The 17,458-nt window shown below is 41.7% G+C and overlaps 1 protein-coding gene across 2 annotated transcripts in view; it reads right to left on the bottom strand.

Moving 5' to 3' along the window:
• Positions 1-1,898: 1,898 nt before the first annotated feature.
• Positions 1,899-17,458, bottom strand: part of LOC119730399 (histamine H2 receptor-like) — a 56,682-nt gene continuing 41,122 nt past the window's right edge. The window contains exons 5-6 of one of the 2 annotated variants that reach the window (XM_038203273.1): positions 14,295-14,407; positions 1,899-2,760 (exon numbers count right to left, since the gene is read on the bottom strand). In XM_038203273.1, coding sequence (XP_038059201.1) covers positions 2,228-2,760; positions 14,295-14,407 — 646 coding nt within the window. In that variant the 3' untranslated portion in view covers positions 1,899-2,227. The remainder of the gene's footprint in view (positions 2,761-14,294; positions 14,408-17,458) is intronic. The other variant, XM_038203274.1, reaches the window with a different exon arrangement.

Raw genomic sequence — 17,458 nt, forward strand, 5'->3', positions numbered from 1 at the left:
TCTTAAGAAGAAACATGTAATGTATGTGACAGAGCCAGTTAACCGTGATATCTAATTAATAATTCAGAGAAATGATCCAAAACTCCAAGTCAGTAATCTACTTGACCATTACTAGATGATGGATATGCATGTCTAAGATTTCAAGAGAAAAAAACCCTCCAGGTTTAATCACTGCACTCAAAAAGTACAAACAACATTGTGTGATTGTTAATGTCTGTGATGCTGGAAGTGTTCTTTTAAGAAGACATCACTTTTCCCACATTTCCATAACAGTTTCATAATAATCTTTTATCTTCTAATACTCAACATGGAGGTTTTAGAAGCAGTGACAGAAAATTTTGGTAATGAGTCATCATCTTTCACAAGAAAACAATAGTTATGTTGTCCAACCTATAAGTTATATAGAATGTTACACCTGCTTTTGTTTGGTATTTATTTAAAATATTACAACATTTTGTAAATGCACATTGCACTAAATATATTGCCAATTAAGTACTGTATCATTGTTGGCTTCAGGACAGTGGGTTTTAGCAGAGGCGTAGCAAGGTTGTTTTTTATTGGGGGAGGGTTCATGAAAAGGGCACTCGCATATCCGTGCTGAAATGTAGACGGGGCGGGGGGGGGGGGGCTAAACTATCTTCAAATGAGGGCGCTGTTCAAACCGGATGATCATGCACACTATCGGACAATAGATGGCACTTTTCAGGGCGGCACAGTTGCCCAAAAAAAGGCACTCGTTAAAGGCTGTTTTAAAATAAGGGATTTTTTTTTCATAAAAAGGCACTTTAAAAAAATATTGCATTTGTTTAACAAAAGAAATCTACTCTTCAAATATTGGGGGGTAAACGCTGGTGAAAAAAGGGCTCTTGAATGGAAAAGGGCAGTCGCCCCCCCCCCCTCCTTATGCCTCTGTTAAGTTACAAACAGATCAAAGTTACTATCTTGAACTTGTCACTTTGAAAACAATTGTTTACATAATATTAATAATACTTCGCAACATTCATGTTGGTTTGGTAGTTAGGGTTTGGCACAAGTAAAAAAGTACCACTGGAAAACAAAGATACATGTATATTCACTTTTTAAATTTGGTTTTATGAGAATGGTCTTGGTACACAAACTACCACAGTTAAAGTAATAATAAATTGTGAGGCTACTCATCCTCACTCGCAGCTGAGAAGCTGAATTGCGTACGTAGGATGCGGCTATAACGTGGTCGAGCCGCAGGCATGTAAAGGCGCCTGTGGCAACCAGCCATATGACCCATGTATGACCACTGAGTACAGCCTGAGATCGAAAGTTTTTTATTTTTCCGAAGGGAGGAACACAGGAGGGCCAGGAGGGGGGGGGGGGGGGGGGGGGGGGGGGGGGGGGGGGGGGGGGGGGGGGGGGGGGGCAACCCCTAACCCCCACCCCCCCCCCCCCCCCCCCCCATCCCGGATCCACGCCTGTGTGCATACATGTACAATGCATTAAATTCTCCATTATCTACAGTAGGGGCACGTTATCCTACAAAATGAAATACCATGCGATGGTTAAATTTCAATATCACTTTGGGTGCTCTCTTCAATGAATTTTCCTTTACATATGGTTTTTATTTCCCTCTTTTCTTGGGGAGGGGAGCCCCAAGCCCCCTACTGTTGAAGGGGAGTTGGCGTAGCGGTACTTTCGTCACCTTCCACCACTGTGACCCGGGTTCGAATTCCGCCTGGGCCAATTTGTGGATTGGGTTTTCAGTCCCTGCCTGATTCCGTGGGTTTTCCCCAGAATATTCTCCTGGGCTTTTCCTCCCACCTCTAAAACTGTAACTTCTTCTAATTGTCTTCTCTCCACAGGTTTCTTCAGGCTTGCGAGCTACAGTGCCTAGAGCGCTTTTGAGGAATCCTTGGTTTCATTACCAGAAATGATTAATAATAATAATAATAATAATATTGTAGAAAACTATCGACATTGAATTATTGCCTGGATCGCCCAAATCAGGACATTTAATATCTCTTGGTTGATTTTTACTTTGTGACCAAGGCTTTAAGAAGTTTTTTTAAAAGATGATTACTTCCATTTCATTTGTCAATTTAAAGAATAAATAATGTTAAAAATGATCATTTAGTTCTATTAAATACTACCAGAGTCAATTAAAAAGCTTTTCTTTAAAAAGGCAAGATGTAAACAAAATAAGCAATGCTGCCTGCAGCTTGTAACGTAAAATCAACTGAGGGCGCTGTTTCATGGGTCATACTATTGTTGACTGTCCGAGCAGTGCTCTCCTTGCCTTTGCGTCCGGCTCCCAGTGTTGGTCAGTGATGACCTGCTGTGCAGGCTCCCGTTGTTTGAGTCTGTTCGAAAGCGGCTGTCTTGATTGGCTCTTGCCGGGATCTGAGCGGTATCGGAGTCGGCCCCCAGGCCTGGGCGCGAGCTCAAAATGCCGCCTCTCCAACCCGTCCTTGTCGGCTTCGCTGTTGCTCCGTCTCAGTAACGCGTCCGAGGCGAACACTTCCTCCTCGTCGCTTGAATCGTCCTGGAAATGATTGACGGCGTTTCCGTTGCTGGCCAACTTTCGGAGCCAGATAGTGTTGTGGTTTGTTTTGTCCTCCGAGGCGTTGGTGGCGGCTGTGGCGTTGTTGCTGCCGGGTACCGGCCTGCGGGGAACCGGTGAGGGTTTCAGGATGCTACTCATGCTACTTGTCTTACTGCCAGATAGATGAGCCCCTTGGAAGGCGCCCTGGAAAATACGAGCCCGACGCAGCGGAGCTGGAGACGCGAATTCTGCAAATAAAATTGACACACAAAAGTCTCAATTTTATTACATTCAAAAATCATGAGTGACTTTAACTCACATCTTCAAACGGATCAGTCGTTTCAGAGGAATGGCATTCAATGAGCTTTGGGTAGAATTACTGAGAGAAATATCAGATGAAAAGAAATGTTACAGACAGGATGTGAATTTAGTTAAAGTAACTGGGTCTCTCTTAAAATTTTGGGTCCACCTTTTTTACTGCCCAAACTACCTTCAAGTATCATTAAGAATGAAGTCATTCTTAATGATACTTGAATGGTACATAACAAAGCACCAGGGTAACAGGGACCCAAAAAATGTAACACTGTGAACCCTACATTTATAGAATGACTCACAGGGGCATAAATTTGGATGGGGGGGGGGGGGCATATATATCCCTCCTTTTGTTGATAAGGAGGGAGGGCCATTTGATTATCCCCCCCCCCCCACTTTCTTGTAGGGAAAAAAAATCAGATTTTGAGGTATGTTTGGAACGTTTCAACAACCAAAATGTATTAAAAAGCACTGAAAACAGAGGAAAAGTATGAAACTTTAAATGTGCCGTTTGGATGTTATGGCACGTTAGTATGTATGTACATCTGTATCATGAACAGCGCCCCTAGCGCCCTACCCACCCTCACCCCCCACCCCCCAAAAAACTTTTGGATGTCCATAGCCGGCTATTTTTGAATTTTGGTTCCCCCCCCCCCACTTTTTGACACGGATTATGCCACTGATAACTCAACCATCCCCAGCCAAAGTGATGAAAAGGCCAATCCCAGAAATGCAGCTGTACAGCTTAGGTCAAAAAAAAAAAGTCTCCGGTTTCTGGTATGCGCGCGCGTCGCCGTAGCCATGCGCGTCGGCAAAATAAAAAAGTTTTTTTTTTAATGAAAGATGATGTCCCAAAACCGCCAAACTCACTGGTTTGACTGGAATACTGCTGCTGCACAATTTTAACGTGTTTTTAGATTGGGTTATGCTCGAGAATAAGCTTTATGTGGCCTCTCTGGACTCCCATATATTTGCACTAAGTTTAGTCGGGCACCATTTGCAGTCATCAGCACACATTTGAAGCAAAAAAATCAGGTAAAAAAAAAAAAAAAGCCGCGTCGCCGCATCACTTTTTGGGCAAGCTCCATACCAGAAACCGGAGACTTTTTTTTTTGGCCTTAAGTTGACATTTCTGGAGTTCAATACGCATGTTTTGTAATAATGCCTTGACTTGAGTAATCAATTTTGATGGGGTAAACACTTGCAAAATGAATTACACAGTTTGCTGGCATAGCCGCGTTATCACTGGCCCGTAAATCAGACCTAATGTTCCATTTTTTCATTAGCTAGCGCTGTAAGACATGAAATGTGTCCATGCGGAACTTATGTCAATGACCGGTGATCCATTACTGAGACGCCTAACGCCTGAGACGTATTTTGTGATCAAAAGGCTGCCTTTTGATCACAAAATACAATGTTGTCTATAGATAGAATGTTTATTTCCGAAAATCAGTCAATTGGCTGATCGGCGGAAATCACCTACATTTCTTGATTTCTTCTAAACGACAGCAAGCCATTGCCAGACGGAATGATTTCATGGGATGTTTAGTACCAGACTGGGGCATCAATCGCTTTCAAAAGTGGGGGGAGGGGGGGACATACCTTGATCAGAACTGATGCGAGCGTCAAGCACGAAGCCCTTACGGTGTGGGGTTCGGGGACCGCTTAAGGGCCCCGAAAAAAAAAACATTTGGATTCTAGATTCTCTGTGGTATGATCTGAGGCAATTTCTGACCACTTTCCTCCACGCTTTAACCAATATTTTCTTAGCAAAAGATAAGAATTTTTGCTTTTAAGGGCCCCGAAAAAATTGATTCTAAAACCAGATGCTCTTTGGTGCAATCTGAGGCAATTTCTGACCACTCTATTGACCAATATTTTCTTAGCAAAAGAGACAAATTTAGATATCATTTTCGAGGTTGAAATCACTGGATAAGTTATTATATTCTCAGCTAAAGGCGTAGGGTTCAGGGCCCGCTAATAAGGGCCCTGGAAAATGTTGGATTCTAAATGCTGTGGTACAATCTGAGGCAATTTCTTACCACTTTAACCAATATTTTCTTAGCAAAAGATACATGTGATACATAGGGTCCTGTATGAGACACGAGTTCAAAAATCCGGGGAGGGGGGGAGGGGGGACATTTGATATTGTGTCCCCCATCCTTCAAAAAGGTGTGGGGGGGGAACATGTCCCCCTGTCTCTCCCCCCCCCCCCCCCCACCCCCAGGATTGATGCCCATGGTACAAGATGATCTTTAATCCAAGTAAGCCAGGTTTTAATAATAATTTGTTAAGTTACTTTAAAGATAATGCAAATGGGATATATGCCTTTAATGCCCAATGTCTGACCCTAAGTTCAACCTCCGTGATGCGGAGTTCTGGCCTCGATGTTGTCTTAAGACGCTAATTACCCAGAAACACTTAGCTGTCACATACCAGAAATGCTCCTGCCTTAAACAGCTGGCCTACACACAACCCAAGTCCTTTCAATCCAACCAATCAGGGGGGTGCGTGCCTCACAGCTGGGGGCCAGTGACAGACTGGTGTCCATATCACATATATATATATTTATATTTAGGCTCCTGCAATTAGCAGCTATGCCTAACTGTGAAGGTCGGCAGTTATGTGACCTTTCCTGTATTGGAGGTTGAAGGACTTTTATCAGTTTTATAAAATATGCTTGGTATACATGTAACAAACTATGACAGTTATGCCAATTAATCAGATTTACAAAGTAAGCTGCAATCAGGACAAATTTAACATCATTATGACCAAGCTAGGGCTGTCCCCAATATACCGAATATTCAAATATTCGATCTCCAACCGAATATTCAAATAGCATTTGCCAGGTGGAATATTCAAAATGATGCACGTGCACACACGACTGTGATGTTACTTTAATCATTTTTTTTATTGTCATATGCCACTACGTTATCTTTTTTGTCTGACACCTATTTATTGGTCCCATTCTTTCAGCTGGTTAAAGTCTCTTATAAAAGGGAATGTACAACATTTGCTTTTGCTGCAATTTTCAGATATGAATGTATTTGGAGACAGTTATAGCAAACATTTTTAAAATGACTTGCTTCACGTTTTGGGCTTGTAGATGCTGGAAAAACCAAGGAAACCTATACGTATCATGTTCTTGTAGTCTGGTTCCCTGACCCCACTTAAGATGAATCGGAGCAATTATAGACTTTGGGGAATTATAAGGTCAGAGAATCAGTCTAGAAGGCTTGTACCCCTTCACAAGTGTGTAATCAAATGTAAAGAAAATGCGGAATAACTAATTAGGAAAAGGTAGCAGTTTTTGAAAAAAGCCAGTTTTCTCCAACGCTGGTCAGCTGACCAGCGTTGGAAAAATACAATTTTTCTTGAAAGTGTCAGCACACCAGGGGGCCACGCTTTTACAGGATGCTTTAGACTGTCATTCCCTAACAATCCAGCAAGGTTTTTCGTGATTATTTGATCATTTCGTTTTGTGATGTTTGCAAATGTTGTATCTTCCCTTTAACAGTTATCTAGTACTGATGGCCCATTATAACCATCGCCGCATTTAAATTTGAACAGCACACTTTGTATGCAACTTTTGACCAGCGAGGAAGGCAGCTGCAGCTGGCGTGTGTAAAACTTGATCGGCGAGTTTCAAATATTTGAATATTCGGTCAAGCGTACTTTTGAATAATCGACGATTATTCGAAAGTGCGCTTGACCGAATAAAATTTGAATACTAAATTATTCGAACACCGACAGCCCTAGGCCAAGCAACAAAACCTCTCATTATTTTTCATGTCGGGGTTATTTGAAGTACATGTATAATGACCTTTGCACCTTTACTTTGACCTTGAATTTAACCTTGTGGATCAAGTGACCTTGAAACGGACTTGGATGAAAATTAAACCCCAAACATGTTTTCTACAAAATATCCAAAAATTGGGGGTATAATAATTTTGGTTTGGTTTCTAGCTCATCTCAAAGTTGGCACACGTGTTGCAAAATGTGATAACTGATATCCCTATGCAGTGTACTTTTAATTAGGGATTTTTTTTGTCCCTGCAGTGTCGGTACTAGTGGATTTAAATCAGGGATTTTTTTGTCCCTGAAATGTGTTCCGATATTCTTTATATCTTTTTAGTGGATCAGCACTGATCTTATGAGGTGCCAGGATTAGCAATGAAACTCACTAAAAGAAAAACAGTTAAGGTAATAGTTTCTGAAATTTAAAGACAAAGGGAATTAAAAGAAAGAAAAGTTGGTAACTTCCTAGGGGCCGTATCAGAAGTCCGACGCCTCATAAGTCCGAAATTTCGGACTTATGAGGCGTCAGACTTATGAGGCATAACATTTATTTATTCCGCCTCATAGGTCTGACGCCTAGGTCTGACGCCTCATAAGTCCGACGCCTCATTAGTCCGACGTCAGAAAAATGAGGCTTTTAATTTGTCTGACCTACGAGGCATCGGAGCTATGAGGCGACGGACTTATGAGGCGTCGCACTTATGAGACGTCGGACTTATGGACCTTTATTTGGTTGGGGATGCGATTTTGTCGGACTTATGAGGCGTCGGACCTATGAGGCGTCGGACTTATGAGCGGACCCCACTTCCTAGAAGTACAGATTAAAACCTTAAATCTTCACAACTCAAATAATTCCAAAAAAGGGGAAATAAAATTGGTCATAATAAGCACGTACATGTATACAAACAAACAACGGGGGGAGAAATTCAAAGAATCAAGAGAGACCTAATGAATCCATCTGCAAGATTAGTCCGGTAATTTCGACATTCATCGTATTGCAGCTAATCAATCATCAATCGTAAAACAGTCCATCTGGAACGGATCAGAAAAGCTTTCAAAAGTGTCAAATTAAGGTAACATTAGACTCCTGAACATTTTATGTCAGATTAACTACATGATTACAGGAAATTGACTCTGTCTTTTTCTAGTTTTTTTTTAATGAATGTTGTGGGCTCAGGAAGATGGATACATAAGCTATGTGGTGAAAGCTTGATGAACAGCAAAAGGCGATTGGAAAGAAAGATTCCACAGTACACGAATGGCCATTGACCTGGAGTAACATGTTTCAGAGATACACGTAACATGTAATACCTGCTAAATGTGCAAACTTTGGAGTTTTCCGCACAGTGGCATAACTTTAGGCCTTTTCACACAACAGCCTCTCAACCCGGGAACTCAACCCTGAATAAACCCAGGGCGGCCCTGGGTTGAGTTTTTTTAGTTTTCAACCCCATGTTCAATCCTCAACGTTTCACACTTATTTTGTGCAAACCAAGCTAATTTTTCGCTCGGTTACTACTGTTTTGAACCTTGGCGAGATCTTCAACCCCGGTTAAAAATCTCAAACCTGGTCTGAAGCAGGGTTGAGTTCAACCTGGGGTGAAATCAATCTCAGGGTTGATGCAGGGTTGGCGCAGGGTTGAACATTTTCAAGTGTGAAATGCCGCAGGTTTTCAACCCCGCATCAACCCCGAGATTTGTCTAGTATGGCAGCATTGGGGGGGGGGGGGAGGGAGGGGTCTGGTGGGCAGGTCACAACTGGAGGCCTGTGCCTTGCAACCCCCCCCCCCCCCCCCCTAGACTTTTGGGGGAGACAAAATTGAGCTTTTAATTGTTACAAAAAAAACCATTCAGTCCCCCTCTAGAGAAAAATGGACTTGGGTCCATATTGGATCCAATGGAACGCGCCATGGACAGATAGTAATTGGAGAATGAGACACATTGAACAGCACAATGCATACATGCACTGTCCCATCATGGAGGAATACAAATTGTCCCATGCAAATCAGGACGCAATCTTTCAGTTCACAGAATGTGCTTCGTAACAAGATTTGATGGAGCGCATCCTTTGCTGTTGTTTGGACAAATATTTGCCAACGGTCGCCCAATATCCGACCAGAATTTCCAATCTCTATGGCAATCCACCGTCTCTTCCATCGTGCATGTCTATAGAATGTTGAAATGCCAATGCCCGGCACTGAATCCTAATTCTGCCTTTGCAATTAAATAGTTATCACAATATATTTGCCAGTGTCTTTGAACCAATACAGCTGACAGTTGACCAGAGGGACGAAAATATTTTGCATAATTGATAGCAGCTGGCAGCAGGTGCTTTCGATGTGGAAAAATCACCATCCCCAACCTTGACCAATTCAAACATAATTAAATCACAGGATTTCAGACAAACCCAGGTGAAAAAGTAGAACGGTTGGATCAAAATCCCCCCCCCCCCAAAAAAAAGGGACAAAAGTAGGACTTTTAGAGGACAAAATCAGGATGTAGGACTCTGCGAGCTCTCAGGAATAATTTTTGTTGATACTCAACCATGTCCACAGCATCATAAGCCTCATTTGGCTATTCTGTATTCAAAACACTTGTGCTCCACCCTCAACTCAGCTCTTCGAAGAACAGTTGCATTGCTGCGCCCAAGCCCTTCATTGTGTGATTTATATGACAGCGTGTAAGGCTATAGGTTCACACATTCCCGATTTTAAGCCGAATCGCCACGAAGAGCAATTCTTGAGTAAATCGGGGATGGTTCTTGACTGCCTCGGGATGATTCTGTTTGCTCGGTGAAAGATCGTTAAAGATCGGGAAGCACCCCGACAAGCAGTTAAAAGTAAAATATAAACATCTACGCAACCATTCTTTAAAATTTGGGCATTCTGTGCTATTCTTGCGAGAACCATGCGATAGTGAATTTCGGGGGTCAAAATTTGGTCTCGGAAAAATTGAGCACGCTGAAGGCTAGTTGTGATCCAGCGGCACACTGGTTCACATTCTGCGGACGAGTAAAGAAACATCATTTGTGTATTGATGCCGTGTTTATTATGTACCACACACACACAACGTGTACGGTGCATTGAATAGACACGACTTGAAATAGTAAGTTTAAGGGTATTCTACAAACTGTCCGTTGCGTCCGATGTAAACAACAAGGTTTTTTTTCTTTTCTTGGGAACGGTAAGACATTGGGTCTGTTCCCTTTCACCCAGACCTTTGAAATAGGATAAGTAAACATTCCAAAACATGAAATTTTGGGGGATTTCAGGCCGTAATGTCCCTTTACATGGGCGTCGCCAAGATTTTTTTCCAGGGGGAGGGGGGGGGGGGCAAAGCACATTTTCCCCAAAAGTCCTTACCTTTTCCAACATATCTTCTCAATTTATCATTTTTCCGAGTGTGGGCAGGGGAACATTTGCCCTCCCCCCCCCCCCCCATCCCCATCAAATTAACAGCAATATGGCTTGCACCTCTTTTTCCTTTTGTTTTTTTTTGTTTTGATTCCCTTTTCGGCGTGTAATTGGCTTTAGGTCGTGCGACGCCCATGCCCCGTTCACCAGAAGAGAACACTGTTTTTCCTTTGCGTTTACTGTAACACAATTTAATGCCCAAAGCGTAAATTTGCTTCAGGGCCATACTGCACATTTTGTACACACATGTCGCCTTACAATAAATGATCCAATTACCGACTAAGTGAATGGAAGAAAAAAGGCTGTAATTGGGGACAGTCCCGCACAACAACTTAATTAGTCCATTCTGGGAATTGCTTTATGTAATTAAGGATACATGTATCGCGATGGAAGTAAAAAAGAATCTATTACAGGGTGGCGTGACAGTAACGACAGCAGGAACAGGCCATGCATATGACATGAATTATGTGCAGCAAGACTCTGATGAGGATACATAATTGACACTATATGCAACCGGGTAATAAATTTAACACACAAGCATGTACTAGCACGTTTGTTTATGGTTTAAATTAAGGATTTTCTATTGTTCCTCTTCCCTTTTCCTTTGTTTATACTCTAACTTTTTCACAACAGCTCTCATTGGTTTTGTACATGTTTTCTAACCAAGGAGTCCTCGATTTGGTTCCTGTCCTCAATAAGCCATTTGCGAGTTAAATTTGAATAAAATCTGGAACGCTGACTTAATACAATGCTTTGCACGTTTTAACCTAGCATTCTCCCGACCAAAGAGACTGTTACTATATCACGTGATTCGGGGCAAGCCTTATGCTAGCAACCCCCAGCTCCGGCATGGTCTGGTGTCTTTGTGCCATTCTCACCCATTGTGAACGATGTATTGGTGCTGAGCGTCTCTTACGTAACTATGCAAGAGCTTGCCCCGAATCTTGTGATTAGCAACAGTGTCTTTGGTCTGGAGAATTCAAAGTTAAAATGTGCCAAGCATTCTGAGCAAGTCATTGTACCAGACGTTTTTCAAATGTAAATCCCACGGGGTATAGGTTACTCGCAAATGGCTTATTCATCGATGATGTTGCACGTGTCACGCGTGTGTCCTCGATTTACACGATAAACCTATTCATACACTTTTGTTTTACTATACTCGAGGACAATGCTTTGTGTTTCCCTTTGTCCCTGTAATATAACACTCTTCCCTAGACTAAGCACACAAACTTACTACGGAGGACCGTTTCCAACAAACAGAGTTGTAACGAGTCACTGTTTTTTGTGACTCGAGTCGAGTCGAGTCATTTTAAAGAAGTGACTCGAGTCGAGTCGAGTCATTAGGTCAACAAGGTCGAGTCGAGTCGAGTCGAGTCACAGAGTGTGGTCGAGTCGAGTCGAGTCGAGTCAAGTATTTAGCTCGAGTCAATTCGAGTCACAAATATTTGAACACTAAATTACAATAAAAAGCAACAAACACAAGAGAGAAAGAATACAAGGCACCAGTCTATTACGGAAATCCAAAGACATAAAGTATGCTGTATGGTACCCAACCAACAGTTTCCATTGCTAGCTCACGTCACAGATAAGAAGATGTGAAACTTCGGTCTTATAACCGGTTTGGCTTCGGGTCTAGATTTTGTTGTTCGCTGATCGCTGACAACGTTAAAACCTAATTGCATTATACAAAACTGTTTCTGATTATTTAAAGGTGGGCCCGTCCGTATCCATTTTTTTGTGTGAAATCGGGACATGAATCTAGCCAGCGTTCCACCAAGAACTTCAAAATCGCCCGAAACCAATGATGAAACCACGGATTGAGAAATGCGTTTTAAGTCTGGTTCCGGGTTTAGCATTACATGCTATAGAACCACAAGGTGGGAGTCCGCGACACGGTGTATGTTTGTTGTTTCATTATGGAGGAAGGAAACAGACTGCCGCTGTATATAAACGTACATTATTCGCAAACATTAACGTGACGTGAACAAAAACTGGCAACGCGAACGGCGCAGCGTAAGTCATTGCAAATATTTTTCGCAAGTAAGTTTTGCTTTTATTTTGGGACTCGAGTCTTATTAGCCTTCCTCGAGTCGAGTCGAGTCATTCTGATGAGGGACTCGAGTCGAGTCGAGTCATTTGCTCGCAGTGACTCGAGTCGAGTCGAGTCATTTACCCGTCGGGACTCGAGTCGAGTCGAGTCGCCAAAAAATGTGACTCGAGTCGGACTCGAGTCGAGTCATTGACTCGAGTCATTACAACTCTGCCAACAAAAGACCCAACTCCCGAGGACTGAAGAGATCTGTTGTTCTCCCTTTGTGTTTCGGTCCTTGACGCTTATGTAGAACACGTACACACAATTGTGCATACATATATGTACATGACTACATGTGTACTACATGTACATATGAGCTTCTAAAACTAATACTTCACAATGAAGGTGTCTTTAATAAGGTTTTTTTTGCAATTCCATGCACTTGAAACAAATATAAGCAGCAGCCAAAAATCTATTCACGCTAACTCTGTCGACCAAACATGAAAGAATCCCAAACGTCTTTGGCATCCTTTGTTCTTCGTGATGTGATGTGAAGTCAGGATCGTTTTTTTCTAAAAAAATATATATTTTAGAAACAAGCAAGCCAACTTGTTATTTGCTGAAGTTGTATTTGTGATGAGCCCGAGTGTGAGTTTATGCAGGTACATGGACATGTAGTAGTCGAGTATGAGTGCAAAAGTACCCCCACAATGGTTATATTGGGTGCGTTTGAGTAGTTCAACTACTTTGTGCACAGAGTTCATTTTTTTTTTTACATCACAGGCAGAAGAGAAAAGGGGACTCGCACTACATTAGTACTGAGTATATAACACATATAACAAGCTTGCAGAAAAGCCAAAATATTATCGTTTTAACAGAAGACACTTTTTTTATGAACTGTTAAAAACCCCGCCCAAAAAGAGCCATTTCTTTTGTAACTGAACAAAAACAGAACAGCCCATGCAACAATTTCTAGAATTAATCAAAAATGGTCCACCCTTTCCCACAAATTAGGGAAAGTCCCTCGCAGAAACGGCGATCATCATCAATTCAAGGAACCACTTAAGTATTTTCAGTACGTCGCTCCCGCTAAATTGCATGGTACACAACTCCCAGTGAAATCCTGTCTCGTTAACGAGGGACAGGCCCTTCAAAACACCATGCTCGTTAATGCAGAGAAATGAGCGGCACTTCAAACAAATTGTTACTGCAAATAATGCATGGCACAAGATTTGGCCCCAATAATGCTGCTGGTTAATGACTCTTTCATGGAAAAAAACCCGGGTTGACAAGCTAGAAATGTATACAAAAAATATGCTATATGGAAAAAGGAAGGCCGGTAAAAGCCTTTCTGTAAAAATGGACAACAGTGACAATGCATGTTGCATGAAACTTTGACAGCTGTCACACAAGGCTGCAGACGGTTTAGTGGGGCAGATAGGGGAACTATTTGGGGGACATGTGCCTTTGATGATACAAGCAAGGCATTTGGCCCACAGTCAGAGTACGTCTTGAGAAAGATATTTGGCTATCGCAGTTTTGTCCTTTGCAAAAATATAGGTAGAATAACTAACAATTTTCAAAATTTTCAAAATGGCTGCCATTGCCTGTTATTCAACTCTTTCAAAGGACCATTCTGCAATGGCCTTATGAATAGCCAAACTATCTTTCTCATGACATACTCTGACTGTGTGCCAAATGCCATGCTTGTATCATCACAGGCACAATCCCATCACCTATCTGCCGTACTACAGTTTGGCATTTCAGTGGCACAGAATATTTTTTTAAGATTTCAAATTTTGAAAGTTTTCCCACTGGAAATATTTTCCACCTGACAACTTTGCGTTTGGAATTGGGGGGGGGGGGGGGGGCTAATCCCCGAAGACACTATATTAATTTGCATGTGGTCCATGTTTTCTCTGTACATTTTACGCATACAGCTGGTACATCTATAGTCGCTTTTATTTTTTTAAATTTTTTTGGGGGGGGGGGGTGGGGAGGTTTGAGCATGTCAAAATAATACATTTCTAAAAGTTGGTAGGGAATCTTCCCCAAAACCTCTGCCTGTGCTTTTTTTTTAGCGAACCAAAGCTGCATTAGTGGGGAGGTGCTACAAAAGCTTAGGGTGGGGGTGCGTTCTAGTGGGTATGCGTTCTATTAGGAGTCGGTAAGGGTTTGCAAAACTGCCACAATTTACCGTCAATTTCAAAATTTAGGGACTTAGCACCTTTATCCCCTGTAATGCTGTGTGCTGACTTTCTGCCCTGCTGGCCCCAGACTTGGCTACAGCATGGACTTTGTCTGCATGCTAGTCCCTTGGTCACTATACTCAGTTGAGTCCTATGAAAACAAAAATAATGGTATGATGTGAACCAGAGTTGTAACAAAGTCATCACAAGCCTGCAATCATTTTGTTCCCAGATCAAGTGAAAAGCTATTGCAATGATTATGATCGGTGGCAATGGTAGTGGGCGTGCCTTTACGGTTAGTATCAGTGTGTCATTACAGCAAGATACAAGCAAGGTGACCGTAAGGTCAGAGCCAAATTCTGCTAAATGCACATCAAAAATCTGTCAGATTTATCAAAAATCTGCCAAATTCCCCAGAATTATTCGAAATACACTATAAACACTTAAACTCACATGCAGATTGGTAGTATTGCCTTAATTAAGGTTCAAATTACATTATAAACAATCTATAGTCACATAAAAATGTTATGATATTGGTAAATTTCGGGCAAAACGCGGATCCGGCCACGACGAAGTCCGTTTCCCAGTAAACCTCAGCACCTAGACCAGCCAACCTGCCCCTTTATGCATGGGTTTGTTTGAAAGGATTGAAGCTTTTTTAAAACAAATGTACACTTTTTTTGTTCAAATTTGCTGTTTTTCTGTCAAATAACCATTTTTGCAGAAATCTGCCAGAAATCTGCCCAAAAAATTCATTCTGTCAAATTTTCTGTCAAACTCGTTTTTTTTTTACAAATTTTCTGTCAAAGTTAGCCGAAAATCAGCTAAAACGGTCACCCTGGATACAAGTGTGTACAGTGAGCTAGTAGCTTTACGGTGTAAACTGCAACTTTCGCGAGCGTCATAAACGCGAAACATGGTTTGTTTTCCCATGTTGCCTGGTTTTCATTTTGAAAATTCAGCACAAATGACATCCAAAACCTTTCTTTTTCATTGTCTGAGAAGTTACTTAGTTATTTGTAAAGTTGGTTACGTTTTCCAGATCCCATAATCTGGAACCGGTTCCTGACAACAACGGTCGGGTACTCGGTTCGGATGCACAGCCAGTTACGCAATGGTATTCATTTGTCAAATGTTGTTCTTCCCCCCTTATATGACCATACTTGTGATTGACTCCATTACAACAACCGAAACAGTACTTGTGTTAAACACACCCAAAACAAAAAACAAAAACAAAAAGGGCAAGTAACACCTCTTAGAACTAAATGCACTGGATCAGGAGTTTTAATGAGAGTCGTTCAAAACTAACAGAAACAATAAGACGGTTCATTATTCTAGCTGTGCATGCATACGCACATCAAGAAATGACGATTTTCCTATCCGGACAAACCGTTCGCGGTATTTTGTATGGCCCAACTTTTGTGCGAACGAAAGTTCCCACATTCTTTTAGAAAACATGAACAATTGCAGAGTGCAGATTCGGTTACCCCGTCCCCATAGAACCGCATTTATCCTGAAGAAAATATCATGGAATCTTGTTTGCACAGGTGCAGTTTGAATATAGATTTGGCTCATTTGTATTCACTTTTCTGTCTTCCAAGAAAATATCGAAGCCATTCAAGCCAATTAGGCAGCTTTTTATTTATCCAACGCCAGCCAAATATTCCTCCCTTTCAAAAAAAAAAATTATAACTCACTCATCCATCTCCAACATCTTAAACACTTTCCATCATAAAACCAGACACAGACATTAATGCAGAATTCCCTTGGGTGGTTTTGATGTCCCAGATAATCTGGATTATTTTACAGATGCCTCGGAAGCAAAGTTTACCCAGCTGACAAAAATATGCCAGCTGGACCAGCCCCCAGTGCACTGACATCTCTGCACTTTTATCAATGATCTGAAACGTGGACTCACGTTCAGCTTGATCTCGTATTTTGTGATCCAGATTCAAGTAAAAACTGCAGTGACGATGATTCAGACTCAGAGAGTCCAGACTTCAAAACTGACTAGTGTATGATTTCAAAATTTAAAATCTAACAGTAAACATGGACACAAAATACGTCAATGCCAGGTTACTCCCAACCAATAGAATAATCCATGATCACTGTATGCACACGAGGCCCCCATCAATGGTGAAAGCATTGCACCAACTATTGTACATGAAGCGGCCCCCTTGACTATCTGAACAATAGCTAGCGCGTTGCTTAAAGTCGGTTCATACTTCATGCGATTGCGGAGCGAAGCGAAGCGAAGCGAAGCGAAGCAAAGCGAATTGATGTCATGAAATGTTCGCTGCGAAATTTGCCGGAGTTGAAGTATGTTCAACTTTTACGAATTAGCAGCGCGAATATTTGCCATGACGTCACAAAGTCACGCTTGCTTTCGCTTTCGCGCCGAGTATGAACCGGGCAGGAGGCCTTTGTGATACAAGTGATAGCATTTAAGGGATTGTTCTATATTTGCTGAGAAGTTTGTGCAGAGACTTCTTTTGTTGTACTACTTATTAGCAAATGCTGGCATGCATTTGTGACTGGTTATACTGACATCGTCTTTGTGAAATACGGTAGAATAAGGCTAGTAGCAGGAAAAGCACTGGGCATGGGTTCTGGAACTAAATAAAGCATTAAGGAGGGTCTAGGCCTATTTGTACGGACAATTTGCATAATTTCTGCGCTTTATTCATTAATTTATTAATACTTTATACCAAGTACTGGTAGCACATGCAATGGGAACTACAATGTAGCAGTAAATCAAGCTGTTTATTTGAAGCAGATGCGTCCTGCAAAAAGCTGTAAATAAGTTATAAGCCCATGTCTGCAACACAGTAATAACCATATGCAGGAGTAGTATGAGACATTTTATCATAAAGCGCGTGGGGAGAGCAGGGAATGAAATAATAATGTTGAAAAGGTAATCAAATGTGATTGATTTTCCTCATGTGCCCAAGATTTTCAGAGATGCCTACAATTTTTTAACGGGGTTCCACAGAAATCTCAATATGATATTCACCGATTTTTCCATGACATTTCCAGGAAAACAAACTAGGTTTTCCATGACCAATTCCTACGCTGTTTTTGGCATTTTACAATACATTGGCCAGTAATCACAATCAGGCAAGGGACACCACTCCCTTTAAATATTCCAGTTAGACACAAGACCAGCACCAAATACACATCACAATGCAGCATTAGAGGGCCA

This window comes from Patiria miniata, unplaced genomic scaffold (assembly GCF_015706575.1).
Source record: "Patiria miniata isolate m_02_andy unplaced genomic scaffold, ASM1570657v1 HiC_scaffold_22, whole genome shotgun sequence".
In the NCBI taxonomy this organism is placed as follows: Eukaryota; Metazoa; Echinodermata; class Asteroidea; order Valvatida; family Asterinidae; genus Patiria; species Patiria miniata.